General features: G+C 29.3%; 1 protein-coding gene and 1 long non-coding RNA gene across 2 annotated transcripts; one reads left to right on the top strand and one right to left on the bottom strand.

The window, feature by feature from the left end:
- Positions 1-5,003: 5,003 nt before the first annotated feature.
- On the top strand, positions 5,004-7,592 carry LOC107858782 (transcription factor PRE6). Its single transcript, XM_016703569.2, has 2 exons — positions 5,004-5,873; positions 7,218-7,592. The coding sequence occupies exons 1-2, from the start codon at positions 5,748-5,750 to the stop codon at positions 7,368-7,370; spliced, it is 279 nt and encodes a 92-aa protein (XP_016559055.1). The 5' UTR covers positions 5,004-5,747; the 3' UTR covers positions 7,371-7,592.
- Positions 7,593-12,801: 5,209 nt separating this feature from the next.
- On the bottom strand, positions 12,802-14,934 carry LOC107861027. The gene is made up of 3 exons (XR_001671706.2): positions 14,417-14,934; positions 13,909-13,983; positions 12,802-13,123 (listed from the first exon to the last, which is right to left on the bottom strand). It is a non-coding gene; the product is annotated as an uncharacterized LOC107861027 (long non-coding RNA).
- Between the last annotated feature and the right edge of the window lie 829 nt (positions 14,935-15,763).

Raw genomic sequence — 15,763 nt, 5'->3', positions numbered from 1 at the left:
TCAGATATATATATTTAATTAATTATTAATTTTATTTAGTTATTAGTATTTCCGACTGCAGTAGTTGGAAATGTACATTTAATAATTTTTTAAATAATTATTTAATTATTTCTTAAGGGACCTGATTATATATTTAATGTTATATTTATTTAATTTTGTAAATTTTCGACTACTATAGTCGAAAAAAATTTAAATATATTTAATTATTTAGTGGTCAGATATATACTTAATTATTTATTAATATTATTTAGTTGTTAGTATTTCCGACTGCAGTAGTCGGAAATATATTTAATAATTTATTTAGATGATTATTTAATTTCCATATAAGGGACTGATTATATATTTAGTATTATATTTATTTAATTATTTATATTTCCGACTACAATAGTCGGAAATATATTAAATTAATTATTAAGTTAATTATTTATTAAATTTTTTGACTACCGTAGTCGGAAACTTATATTTATTAATTTATTTAAATAATTATTTAATTTTTATATAACAGACTGATTCTAAATTTAGTAATATATTTATTTAATTATTTACATTTTCGACTATAATGGTCGGATACACATTTAATTAATTATTAATTTTATTTATTTATTAGTATTTTTTTACTATAGTAGTAGAAAAAATATATATTTGATAATTTATTTAAATAATTATTTAATTTTCACGAAGGAACCGATTATATATTTAATAATATATTTATTTAGTTATTTATGTTTCCGACTACAGTGGTCAGATATATACGTAATTAATTCTTAATTATTTTTTCGATTACAGTAGTCGGAAATATATATTTAATAAGTTTTTTAAATAATTATTTAATTTTCATATAAGGGACTGATTGTATATTTAGTATTATATTTATTTAATTATTTATATTTCCGAATACAGTAGTCGGATATATAATAAATTAATTATTAATTTAATTTATTTATTAGCATTTCCGACTACTGTAGTCGGAATATATATTTCCCAAAATTTGCCACCAAGTATTCTGACTGTTTTTGTCACAAATAAGTATTGTAAAAGTATTTTGTAAAAAATAAAAAATAAAATTTTTGACCGAAGTAGTCGAGAATTTCCAACTACTTATTTCAGTCGGAAAAATGCAAATTTCTGGTAGGGACTAGTCTCTTTAACTCAAGATCATTATGTGACATGACTCTTGTTTTCTGGTACGACACTCATGCATTAATAACTGTCGTGAATATTTTTTAATAATTTTTTTAAAAGAAATTTGGGGTAGACACTACTAGAAACAGATGCTTGTCCTGCCTGGATTTAGTGGGAAAGGAATTCTTGTTGAAACATGGCAAACTTTTTAATTTTTTCGTGTGAAATACTATTTTTTTTATTGATTCAATTAAAATATTTGTGAGAATACTGAATATATCTTATATGTTAATTTATATGATTTACTTTTTAAAGTCTTTTTTCCTTTTTAAAATTTAGTGCTAATTTAAATTACCGCACATAATTGGGACGGAGGAATATATTATAGTGGGAAATTTCAATGAAAAAATAATACTGATATTTAGTAGTGAGGGGGAGGGATATATTGGAGGGAATTACATATTGGAAATCAAATGAACTAGTAATGTTTTCATATTTCCCAAAACTGTCGTGAATTGTAGGATGTTCATCAATTTCTTTTGTATAACAATTCACTGAGGTGTATTAATTCAAACTGAAGTTGAAATCTGAATCTTTCTCAGCCATATATATATATGTATGGTGCTGCAATGAGCGTTCAATAGTTAATTAAATACATGGTAGCATGCATGGGCAAATAATCCATGTTGGGGTAGTGGGTAAACATTTTTTGATCTATATTTTTTTGACGTTACCTTCTATACACTTGATAATATAATTTAGTATACAAATTTTGCGCTCCCAGGTTATGTAAAAATTACAGCAAGTCAAGATTATATTAATATTGTAAGAAAATTAACAGTTTCCGAGTATATAAGTTACTATGAGAATGTCTCAGGAAAGTGGATCGAGTGTTGTATCGTCAACCTGTACTTTTTGATTAATTTTATGTGTAAATTATATTAAAAGTACAAGCGTGTCAATGCTCGCTGTATAAATCGCTAATGTATGAATGTGAGATGTATCACGAAATCAACTATTCTTAATGGAATAAATAGTATTGGTGCATTTTAATATTCAAATTAAATTGCATGATAATTTATGGACATTATAAAGTGGAAAAAGTGGTGATCATTAGTTTGTATATATGCACCATTCAATATATGTGTACTACTTTAAATAAATTATATACTACAATATATATATATATATATATATATATATACTTACATACTAATTTATAAAACATATACACTTGTATACGTTAAATTATACTACTTTAGAAGATATAAACACATATATACGCACCATTCAATATATATGTACTACTTTAAATAAAGTATATACAACAATATATATATATATGTGCGTGTGTGATAGTTAATTAATAATATATTAAAAGTAAGTTTTTAATTTAAACTAGAAATTCATTTTAAATCATTTTAAATCAATATATAGGTACTACTTTAAATAAAATATATACTAAAATATATATGTATATACTATATATGTATGTGTGTATATATATATATATATATATAGTTATATACTAATTTATAAAATATATACACTTGTATACGTTAAATATATACGTCTATAGAAGATATATACACATATATACGCACCATTCAATATGTATGTACTACTTTAAATAAAATATATACTACAATTAACATATATATGTATTACAATGTATAGATGGTTATATTATACTAATTTATAAAACATATACACTTGTATACGTTAAATATGTACATCTATATAAGATATATACACATATATACGCACCAATCAATGTATATGTACTACTTAAAATAAAATATATACTACAATATACATGGATTACAATACATAGATAGTTATATTATACTAATTTATAAAACATATACACTTGTATACGTTAAATATATACATCTATATAAGATACACACACACACACATATATATATATATGTATGTATATATATGAATATCTTTCTCTTTCTCTTTCTTTTCTTTTAATAAGTTTTATTATTCGGTCTTTATATTACTGTGAGATATGAGGAAAAATTAAAGATGATAAGTGTGAAAATATTGTATTGGATAGTAGTGAAAGAGAGAGTTAAGACAAAAATTATATTCTATGTCTTTAACTATATTCACTATACAAAAAGAGAGTAATATATTATTGAAAGAGAGAGTTAAGGCAAAAAATATATTCTAAGTTTTTAACTGTATTCATTATACAAAAGAGAGTAATATATTAGTGAAAGAGAGAGTTGAGACAAAGAAAAATATTCTAAGTTTACATCCATATTCACTATACAAAAGAGAGTAAGTATATGTTATATTGAAGGAAGGTGCTTTAGTGATGGAGCTTTGGACTCTTCAATTAATCCGGAGTTACTTGAGTTGTACATCGTTGATGGGTTGTTGTATCCTGGAGGGGACAAGTCAAGAGTTAAAACTTCTGGATCGATGTAGATTATACTGCTGTGACTTGAATCTCTTTAAAGAGAGCGAGATATCCGCGCCTCATCCAAAAATAAGATAATTATTTTATTTTCTTCATTTTTATTGATTTTATTATCTCAACTATAATTTATTATAATTATGATATATTACATCAATTCCACTATATCGCCACACCCACCAAGTTAAACTAGTGCTTGTTGTTTTGCTTTATATACAACATCAAAAAGCACTGCTTCTAAAAACTCAATTTCTTTATCAGTTAAATGACAATTGACAAATACAACACGTCCAGTCGCTTCTCATCATAAAATAAGAGCCTTTTTGCTTCAATTTTAAAGGATTTGTTGATTCCAATCGAAGAAGCAACATAATCTCATTCGATCATTCTCAAACTAACTACAATCAACCTATAATTTAAAAAATGTCATAAGTTAAATGCTGAAAGCCTTAACCTATATAAAATTTAAATTCTATATCCATATGCCTCTAGTTTAGGAAGATAATCTTTGAATAAGGGGACGATAAGAGCAAAAAGGTTCACATGGTGTTGTACATGGAGACATGCACAAGGAGGGGACATCTTGTTGGTACAATAACAAACACATGTAAGCCCACTTTAAATCAAATCGAACCTTGGAAAAACACACACACACACAAACACCAAATTGTAAATCAAGTTTAGGCCTCGGCCGCCCCAAACAAAGTGTCCTAAGTACCCAGTCCCTGCTCCTTCCCTATAGGCATACGAACATATTTAAAATTTAAATTTAATTATTCTTTATCGTCTTTAATATTGAACACGTCATACAATTAATATTGTGGGTCAGAACTCCGAATATACGTAATATTTATTTGTTAAAAGTTTTAGTATTAATTTCTCTCATACACATACCTTTTGTATCATTTGGCTTTGTAATGCATTTCTATTTTTTTTTTTTTTTTAAGTTTATGTCAAATCTCTTTATAGATGTGTATTTTACTAGTAAAATTTGAGGGGTTTAATTTCGCGAATGATTACTAAAATTTTATTTGGTTAAACCAAAATTACTAAACTATTTATTTGTAACGAAAAAGTCGATCAACACTTTGCCAGGAGACAGATATTCGATATCACTTTGCCTAAGCATCATATAGTCTTTGTTTTATTTTCTCCTAAACTTAGACAAAACTAAGTGACGTTTTGGTTACGGAAAATAGTTTGTTGATTTTCATAATACTTGGATAAAATTGAATGAATATCTATTACAAAAACTCAAGATCTGAAAACAAATCAAAAGAGGTATCTTTGTAGTGTTATTTTCTTTCAATTGTAAAAGGTAATGCGTCGGCAGCCTCTTCGTGAGCCTCTTTGCTTGATTTCAAATAGTAAAAGGTTATGTGAAACCATTTCTTTATGTATATTTCATGTTAAAAATATATATATGGTTCAATAAACCTTTATGTATACATTTCATCTTGAAAATATGGAGAAATTACATGGTATATAGAAGATTAATTAGTATTTTCTTATATGATTAATATATTTTATATATTGAATCTTTTGGTAAAATTTTACCCCGTCTAGGCGTTTAGACAGGTGGAGCAAGGGGTTCATTTAAATCTCCTTCATTGAAAAATCATATTGAGTATTCAGATTATTTATTATATAGCTTATTCTATTTCAAACCCCTTATTAAAAATTCTAACGGTATCACCATTTTTCTCTCGGTGAGCCTATTTGTCTTGAAGTTCAAAAAATACAGTACCAGTAGTTTAAAGAAGAAGTATAGTAGAAGGAAGTGGTAGTTGATAACCAATGAGGTAGAAAAGTAGCAGTGACACAACAGGAAGGTTTCTTGGGCTGCTTTTTCCCATGCACTTGTCTTCTTCACATCCAACATCACTTTCTATGTTTTTTGTATGTGTACCATCACTCTCTCTCATTCTAATTTTCCTCTCATTTCATTGATAAATTTGTGGTCCTTACCCTCCTTTATAGCTTCATCATTACCTCCTTCTCTTATATTTTCTAACTACCAGTACCACTCCTCTTTAATTACTATTAGTCTACTACTTGTTCTTCCACTTCCCCCACTTGCTATTCAACACAATTAAGAGCTTTAATTTATTAACCTAGCTAGCTAGCTATATTCATTTCTCTATCAACAAAACAAGGGAAATTAACAAATATAATTAGTTGAAGATTCAGAATTATGTCAGGGAGAAGGTCTAGACAGTCAGAGGGGGGCACGTCCCGGATTTCAGATGATCAGATCATCGAACTTGTCTCCAAATTGCAGCAGCTTCTTCCTGAAATTCGCAATCGTCGCTCTAACAAGGTTTTTATTTATTCTCCATCCATGTCATTTTGTATATTTGTATAATGTATTTATATGCACGCAGTTCATCATTTGAATATAAATTAATTTATGTCGTAAAAATAATATTGGATACACTATATTGAAGTTCTTTGTCGAAAACATGACTTTTTGCTAGTTTAGTCGACCAATTATTATAATTCATCTAATATAATTGTAAGCCTATTATTTATAATTCAGGTTGTGTGGTATGTAGGTCTGATCATGAAGTTTGTAAAATTTTATTTCTAGTCCAAATTAGTGTTTACTTTTCTTTCTTTAATAAAATGAATTCAAATGGTACCACTTGTCGAAGTACGTATCGCCGCCGGAGATGCACTCTAGAAGTGTGACAACACTTGGTGCTGTATTTTTTTCTTCCTTCTGTTAGAGAGGGGTTTGATATTCGCTTTCAGTTCGATTAATATAAATTTATATCAAAAAGAAAATTAACATCTTTAAAAAATAATACATTCTCTAATAAGGATAATTTTATTTTAATTTCAGATTAATTTAGATCTCAAAAATACTTACTATTTCCATCATAACTCAGATCTCTAGTTAATTATTTGCTTTTTAGTCCCATTGGTTATATTTGAAGGAACAATTTTTCACTGGGTGGTTGTTTGGTTTAAAACAAAATTATATTATCCAATTATAATCGTGGAGATTATGATCCCACCTTTTATATAGAATGAATAATAATATCAAGTTTTCGGTTTAAATTCTATATATCCTCAATATTCAGAGCCAAATCGATACTATATGGAACTACGAAAATCTCCTCCTTCACATATCTCAACTTGATTTACCAAAAAAGGAAACTTTTGTATGGTCGAACAGTGAATGGCGGTACACATATACAATATACTATTGACTTAAAAATTAAAATTAAATAACATAGTTTCTTTTACTTTTTAAGTACAATCTGGAAAGAGTAAAAGTTTGTCGTTGAAAAGGAGGAAATTATTATTTGTTCATAATTTTTTTTCGTAGTTCCAGAATGATGCTTTGGGTCCCATAACATATATGCATTATGCATACAGCCAATTTAGAATGTATCTCAAGATTTGACCTTTTTTAGAAGATATGCTACGCAAATCCTCGTTCCACCAATTAAGGCAAGCTTTGCTTATGAGTTCAATTTTTGCACTGACAATACTATAGACATGTTGCATGTACGTTGTCTTTGGAGAGTTCAAGTAAATATGATCAACGCTTTAAGTTTCACACGTAGATAATGAATTTACGAATGCTTATGAATTAGTAAGACGAGAATTTTGATTATTAATTATGCTCATATTGGTTTGATAATTGATGTTGCAGGCATCAGCCTCTAAGGTGCTTCAAGAAACATGCAACTACATTAGAAATTTGCATAAAGAGGTGGATGATCTCAGTGATAGACTTTCTCAGTTATTGTCCACTATTGATGCTGATAGTCCAGAAGCTGCAATCATTCGTAGTTTAATTATGTAATTTTTCAATCATTTATTTATATGTTATATATATTATATTGGGTGCATTCTACTATATATACCTACTACCTAGTTCTGTGTTTCTTGGTAATTCCCCTCGAGACCTTTGGTCGATATTACCTAGTCCAATTTCATTATTTAGAATAGTATCTATTGGACCTAATTATGAACATGCACGTGGTTGTAATGATATTTTCCAATTTTATTTACAGACTTTGCTCGATCTACAGTTTCATTCTTTGCTCTATTTTATACTCTCCCACGTGTCATGTTTTAGTTTTTCAAATTGATATTTTAAGATATATTTATTCACAAAGGTGGAGTCAGGGTTTTAAGTAAGAGAGTTTGATATTCAAAAAAAAAAAAAATCGAAGGAGGTTCAACACCTACTACAACTAAAAAAAAAATAATTTTAATCATGTATAAATAGTATATTTTTTTGTCGAAGGGGGTTCGGATAAAGCTAGCTCCGCCTCTATTTATTCAACATATAGTGAATATTTATAGAAAAGTTAGAAACCCCAAGGTTAGTTTTTCCCTATAAATAAAGGGAGTTTCCTTCATTGTAATTTACTCAATCAAGAATCCCTCAAGAGAAATAAGAAATACTCTCTCTATTCTCTCCATGCTTCTTCTTCTTCTTTACTTTATATTTCATAACACGTTATCAGCACAAGACTCTGTCGTCTCAAAGTTGAAGGCTAAGGTATTGTTTTCTTTCTTTTTCGTATTGCTAATAATCTTACAAAATCTGAGTTCGTTGCCTCGGGCAAGAACTACCTTTCATGGGTATTGAATGATAAAATTCACTTAGATGCTATGGGTATTGGAGACGCCATAAAAAAAGAAAATACAATATCTAATTAAAATTGTGCTAAGGCTATGATTTTCCTGTTACATCATCTTGACGAAATTCTGAAAATTGAATACCTCAGTACTAAGGATCCACTTGTTTTGTGGAATAGCCTAAAAGAAAGATTTAACCACGTGAAAAGATTTAACCACGTGAAAGTGGTCATCCTCCCAAAAGCACGATATGAATGCATGCACCATGAAATAAGATGTTGGGTTCAAATTCTCATCGAGTTATAGCCTAAAACGCCTTTATATGGATAAGATATTTAGATTGAATCTCAATACCCCATATTGATGAGATTATGATGGCTAAGACAAAATAATGAGTGTTTGGTGAAAAGCCATGAAACATATCCCATTGATATGTTATATTCCATGAAGTGAATATGGTAGCAATATATAATGAATCTGAAAGTTGACAACTTGCTCCATTCTTGAAGTGAATACGATAGCAGTGCATAGTATGTCTGAAAGAAGACAAGTGATGATATTTTCACATACTTATTGTGATTATAATGTGATTAATTAAAGATATGTTAGAGAATAGTTCTCTACATTATATGTATGCCTTAGTTTGCTCCTGAAATAACAATATTTTAAATGAGGCTATAAACTATCATCATTTGATAGGCTTAAGGCACAATTATATTTCATTCCTGGGGAATGAAAAGTTTATTAATGTAAACATGCACTTGATTGTGATGATATCACAACTCACCCCCGAAAGAGGATGAAGAACTGAGAAGAGTTATTTTGAAATTTACTTTTGAAGTAGTAAATCTGAACTTTATTCATGTTATAGTAAATCTGAAATTTACTAAAGTAAAAGGTACATGTCATGGTAAACTTGGAGATTGCTAGAATAAAAGTTCATAAGTTGATATGAACGATTGTGACATCTTGAAAGATGTGCATACTGAGTATTAGACATGTATTGAAGAACTAGAAGATTCTTTAAGAATTGTTTATGTTGTTTGTTCTCATGATAAGTTGGTTGGACTAGCTAATTTGGGATTGGATCCCTTAAAATCTGAAAAAATGTAAAAAGTGAATAAGGACCTATTCACCTATCATGTTATATGTTGAAAAGATGCATCAATAAGATAATAACATGCACATATTATTAACCTGCAGTTTGACATTCATAAAGTTGCTTGCTCAATAAAATTGAGTTAAGAGCATAACTTTCAGATTGTGTAATTGAGATAATTCATTTTGATGATGATGGTTTAGCATTGAGTGCCTTCGATAAATAGCTAAATCATTGCTAATGAGAACAAAACTTCATGTGTTGGTCTGAAATATAATATGTTGCATACAATAGCACTTGTATGCATTAGACCAATAAATTATGATTATTTTTTCCCTCTCAATTGGTTCAAGGTCAGGAACCAAATGATGTGCGGTATACGATTAATGAATATACCATGATACACAAAGATGGATTCCTCAAAAAAGATGGAGAATGTATGTTAGTTTTCCTAACATAAGAGGGAGATTATAAGTAACTATGAAATATGTTAGAAAATATCATCAAATCCTCATTCAAAAGATAATTCAAGTCAAATGCTAAAAGCATCTCATATTTAAGCTACAAGTGCTCCTATTTTGTGTCCCTAAAGGACAAAGTCTATGCATGCGTGAAGTATGGTAGACCAATCGGTTCCAAATGAATAATCTTTGAAAAGAATAAGGAACAAATAATCATAATAAGAAGGCAATGTGCTCTTGAAGAGCCTACGACATAACACTTCATGAAACCTTTTGAAAAGTTCAGGTACCTGAAAATACTGAAGTGGTGAGATCTCAAAATATTATGTCACACTATGAACCGATACAAAATGATATATCATCAATATCATTGATACAATATTGGCGCAATATTGTAAAAGATTATGAGGATCTGAATTCTATGTTTATTTAAGCATGCCGGCGTAGAAACATTTATCAAGTGACATAAAAGAATGCATCTTTGTAAGCATAAAACTTATTTGATTTGCAGTCTAGGTACTTGAAGATGTCACTCATGTAAATTTGAATTTTGTCACTTGACAAAATTTACATGAAAACTTATTTAATGATTCAAAATGTTTGAAGCATATAAAAGTTTCTGGAAAACTTATTTATAATCCTTATATTGTACAAGCTTATAACTTGAAAATTATTGAAACTCTTGGAGAGTTTTCAAAAGCAATAGATTATTTGCTGAATTAAGAAATATACCAAATTGAATTGGTTATATATCTTAGTGCAATTGATGTACTAACGTATCTTCCAATTACTACAAGGCCTAATATAGCCTTTTCAGTTAATTTGTTTGCAAGATGTAGTTCTGCTCCTACTAAGAGACATCAAAATGGGATCAACATGATCTTAATTTATTCTAAAGATTGTAGTCCCGATCTTGTTGATTATGCTAATGTTGGGTATTTATTTAATCCGCATAAATATCGGTCTTAGACATGCAATGTGTTCGCATGTGGGGATACTGTTATATCTTGGAGATATACAAAGCAGTCTATCTAGCCACTTCATCGAACTATGCTGAGATAATTGCTATTCATGAAGAAAGCCGATAATGTGTATGATTGAGATCCATGATACATCTCATTTTAAAAAAATGTGATTTGAAATGTGACAAAATACCCATGATTTTTTTACGAGGATGGTGCAACATGCACAACACAACTTAAGAGAGGACTCAAGGAGATAGAACGAAGCATATTTCGCCAAAGCTTTTCTATACATACGAGCTACAAAAGAATGTTGATATTAATGTGCAACAGATTCATTCAAGTGAGGATATGGCTGATTTATTCACAAAGTCTCCTCCAATTGCAACTTTCAAGATGATGGTACACACGATCGGGATGCAAAATTTCAAGGATGTTCTCATTAGGGAGAGTTAATATACGCTGTACTCTTTTTTCCTTATGAGGTTTTGTCCCAATGAGTTTTTCTTGTAAGGTTTTTAATGAGGTAACCTATATGCACATTGTTAGAGATGTGTACTCTTTTTCCTTCACTAGATTTTTTTTCCATTGAATTTTTTCTAATAAGGTTTTAATGAAGAACATTATCTATCAATTAGACATTCAAGGGGGAGTGTTATAAATATATTACCATATACAGTGAATGTCTACTTTATCATATATCGTGAATATTTATGGAAAAGTTAAAAAACCTCAAGGTTAGTTTTCCCCTATAAATAAAGGGAGTTTCCTTCATTGTAATTGACTCAATCAAGAACCCTCAAGAGAAATAAGAAATACTCTCTCTATTCTCTCTACTCTTCTTCTTTATTTTTTCTTGTTTTATAATAATATATATATATATATATATATATATATATATATATATATATATATATATATATATATATATATATATGTATATATATTAAAAAAAAATTGGGGGTCTAGAAGACCTATCACCATTTATCTAATTGCAAAATACAAACGAGGAGGGTGCTATTGACCAAACCTTTGTCAAACTAAAACTTATTTTTAGCTTATTCAAAAGAAGCTATGAAGATATACAATAAGCAAAACTCCTCAGTAACAAGCATATAAAAGAGAAATAAATCAGCTAAGAACGCATTTGGATTTGTCGTATCGTCTTCTAATACTACTAGGAAGTTGCATTTTGGCAAGTTAAAATAATCATTTCACCTAGTTTGGGAGATGTTGAAAAAAATAAAGAAGGTACTATTTCCCTTTGTATATAACAATTTTGCAATAAAGTCAGGCAACTTAATTGATTTGCTTCCCTAAACAATGCATTTAGACTCGAACAACTAATATAAAATAGAGGAAGTAATCTCTCTCTCTCTGTATATATATAAAGGAATCATACAAAGCTGTTCATATGGCATGCCTCAATGATCAGGATTTATATTTATCTTTTTTCCTGTTTTTTTTACCTTTTAAAATCTTATTCTTCATCTAAAAAATAAAAGCAATTTAAAATTATTTATCTCTTTCCTTATTAATACCACTTAATAATAGTTCCCTAGAATCTCTCTATCCATTGTAATGCTTTCGTTATTTTCTTTCATTGTAATATTTCTTTCCTTATTAAAGAATCTCATTAACTTCCTTTACACTCACATTCATTTTCGTCTGCTGGAACATTAATTTAAAAAATATAATTATCCATCATCTAATCAGATTCAATGTATCACTAATACACTTCTCCCTTTCTTTAATACCCACGTTTTCTACTTTTTCATAAAATCTCATTATTTTGATAATTAATGACATAAACTTTATTGTAGCAATTAGAGAAAAAATAAAAAAATTCTAACCTATAAATATAAATCCAAAGCATTTGGTTTCAAGCACAGAAACTGTTTCAAAGGGTTGGTAAGAATATATGAAAAAATATTGTGCAAAATATTCGCCATTATTTATCAAAATCCGCCTAAGAAATTTGTTGCGTTAAAGTAAATAGATGAACGCGAGGATGAAAAGAGATATTGATGATAAACGATCCAACAAAAAATTGTCACGACCCAAATGGCCATGCTTGGCACCCATACTAACCTTCTAGTGGGAGAACCATCTAAATCAAACCACTTAGTCAATATTAAAAGGATATTTTCATAAAATCATCTTAACAATAATAATCTGTGATTAATCATCAGTAGCTCGAAAACCAAACAATCTACTAACTGAAATTCCCAAGACCCGAAAGTCATCATACAAGAACTACTAACAAAGATCATGTCTAAAGAGATATCTCAAAATAAAGTAAATAAAGAATGTTTCATTGCCCGAAAGATGGACAAGAACAAATAAGATGACCCATGGAAGCCTGAAGACGGAGTGCTTACCCTTGGATCAAGATCTGCTATCAAACTCTAGAGGTGAGATCATGTATGAGCCTCTAGAACAATTTCTGTACTCAATCAAAAGAAGAGTACAGAGTAGTATCAGTACAAGCCACTATGTACTGGTAGGTATCATAGGCTAACTCAACTTAATAACATGTACACAACATATATAAAATAACAAGTAGACAGACATCATCGCATAACAAATTCTCAATGAATCAACAATACAACAATAACAGTTCAAACAGTGCTCACAGACAAGCCACATAACTATCAAGAGTATCAACCATACTGTAAACATCCACAAAAAAAACACAAATATGTACACACATGCTATGAGACTTATTTTTGCCCAAATAGTCATGACCTGCAGGGAACAATCTATGTTCATGTACCGTACCGGTGTGGTACCTGATCCAACATAAATATAAACTTATCGCGTGGTACCCGATCCAACATAAATATAAACGTACCGGCGTGGTACCTGATCCAACATAAATATAAATATACCGGCGTGGTACCCGATCTAACATAAATATAAACGTATCGGCATAGTACCCGATCCAACATAAAAATAAACGTACCGGCCGTACCGGTGTGGTACCCGATCCAATTATCAATATCAATTTGCACAACCTCACAGCATATGACACAATGTACCAAGTTTTCAAGTACACTTAAAGTAATAAGACAGTTTTATCAAGTAAATTTTCAATAAATATTTATACACGAATAATTAATCCGAACATCAACAATATCAAGCATGTCCGAATACCAATCCACAAGTATTCAATTTAGGAGCATACACACAATTAAGTTGAGTCTAAACTTCAATTAAACCGTAACCTACCTCAACCGAAGAACTCAAATACAAGCTACCTTGCAAGAGTCTTGCCCTTCCATAAAGCTTCCGAATATTTCAAATCTGTTTCAACATATAACTCTCATAAGAGTACGAACTAGTATGTCAAATTCCAACTACAACGAATCATTATTCAATCCCCAAATTAACAAATTCCTACTCTGAAAACTCTAAATCTAAACCTAAATCTATCAAAATAGTAGTCGTTAATATCCTATAAAGTACATACAACAACTTAATCAAAGGTGAAATAGGAGGACACGCCGAAAACCTAAACAGTAGCAGGCAACTTCTCTTTGATTAATTAATAAAAATTGGATCTGGCCAAAGTGCATGTTTATGATTTTCTTTTCAAATTACTTGTATAAATAATGATTACGGTAATCATTACAGTGAGAATCTTTCCACTTTCTCTGATTTTTTCCAAGACACAGAAATATACAACGTTTTAATGCAAATGGCGCTATTGCGTACTAATTAATTTAAATTAACTAACCTCAAGTTATCGAGATCTCTTCTTCCCAACTCAACCACACGTAACTCGTTCTTTGTTTGAGTTTCTGCTATAGTTTGAAGTTAAACCTACTGACTTCAACTGATCTTAACGTGGGTTACATGAGAAGAAAATAGATGTACTTTTGACCCACTACTTCTAACTAAATTAATTATCTAATACCTAAAATTTTTATTAAATTCTCAAAATTTATTCGAAGCCCCATAAAAATAAATCAAATACGTAACTTGACTAAAAAGTACGTTCCGGGCCTATTGAAAATATTAACATACCGAATTGAGGTTGTCTTGACCAAAAGTTGACTATTATCGGGTTTAACTTTTTCAAACTCAACAATCCCGTTAATGACTTAAACTACTTTCAAATACTCAAGATTGTCGATATTACTCACCATCGTAAGTCATAAATCATGTTTACAAACTACGGAGAGCACTAAAATAAAAATAAAAAGAGAAAATTTCACAAACGATCGGGAGGATCGTTATAAAAATACAAAGATAATAAAGAGATCATTGATGAAAGATATTACAAATACATTAGAAATGAGTTCAATAGGTTAGTGAAAGGGAGTGTACATAACTTATTTTCGTCTTGGATTAAAATACAAAGCCAAAGCATTTGATTTCAAGCACAAAATCTGTTTCAAAGGCTTGGCAAAAATATATGAAAAAATATTGTGCAAAATATTTGTCATTATTTATCAAAGTTCACCTAAGAAGTTTGTTGTGTCAAAGTAAATAGATGAACGCGAGGATGAAAAGAGATATTGATGATAAACGGACCACCAAGAAAATACAAGGATGATAAAAAGATCAGTGATGAAAGGTATGACAAAGGCATTAGAAATGAGTTCAATAGGATAGTGAAAGGAAGCGTACTTAACTTATTTTTTGATAAATAATATTTTGCACAATATTTTTTCATATATTCTTGCCAACCCTTTGAAACAGTTTCTGTGCTTGAAACCAAATGCTTTGGCTTTGTATTTATAGGTAAGAATTTTTTTATTTTTTCTCTAATTGCTGTAATAAAATTTATGTCATAAATTATCAAAATAATGAGATTTTATGGGGAAGTAGAAAATGTGGGTATTAAAGAAAGGGAGAAGTGTATTGGTGATACATTGAATCTGATTAGATGATGGATAATTATATTTTTTAAAATTAATGTTCCAGCAGGTGGAAATAAATGTGAGTGTAAAGAAAATTAATGAGATTCTTTAATAGGGAAAGAAATATTACAATGAAAGAAAATAACAGAAGCATTACAATGGATAGAGAGATTCTAGGGAAGTATTATTAAGTGGTATTAATAAGGAAAGAGATAAAT

The sequence above is a fragment of the Capsicum annuum genome, chromosome 2, assembly GCF_002878395.1.
Source record: "Capsicum annuum cultivar UCD-10X-F1 chromosome 2, UCD10Xv1.1, whole genome shotgun sequence".
NCBI lineage: Eukaryota > Viridiplantae > Streptophyta > Magnoliopsida > Solanales > Solanaceae > Capsicum > Capsicum annuum.
The sequence above is the reverse complement of the archived record's forward strand: the minus strand, read 5'-3'. Positions and strand labels throughout refer to the sequence as shown.

Excerpts from the sequence above, each read along its gene's own strand:
- LOC107858782 (XM_016703569.2), top strand. The coding sequence starts at position 5,748 with ATGTCAGGGAGAAGGTCTAGACAGTCAGAGGGGGGCACGTCCCGGATT. Across the intron at positions 5,874-7,217 it reads GCAATCGTCGCTCTAACAAG|GCATCAGCCTCTAAGGTGCT; the intron begins GTTTTTATTTAT and ends TTGATGTTGCAG.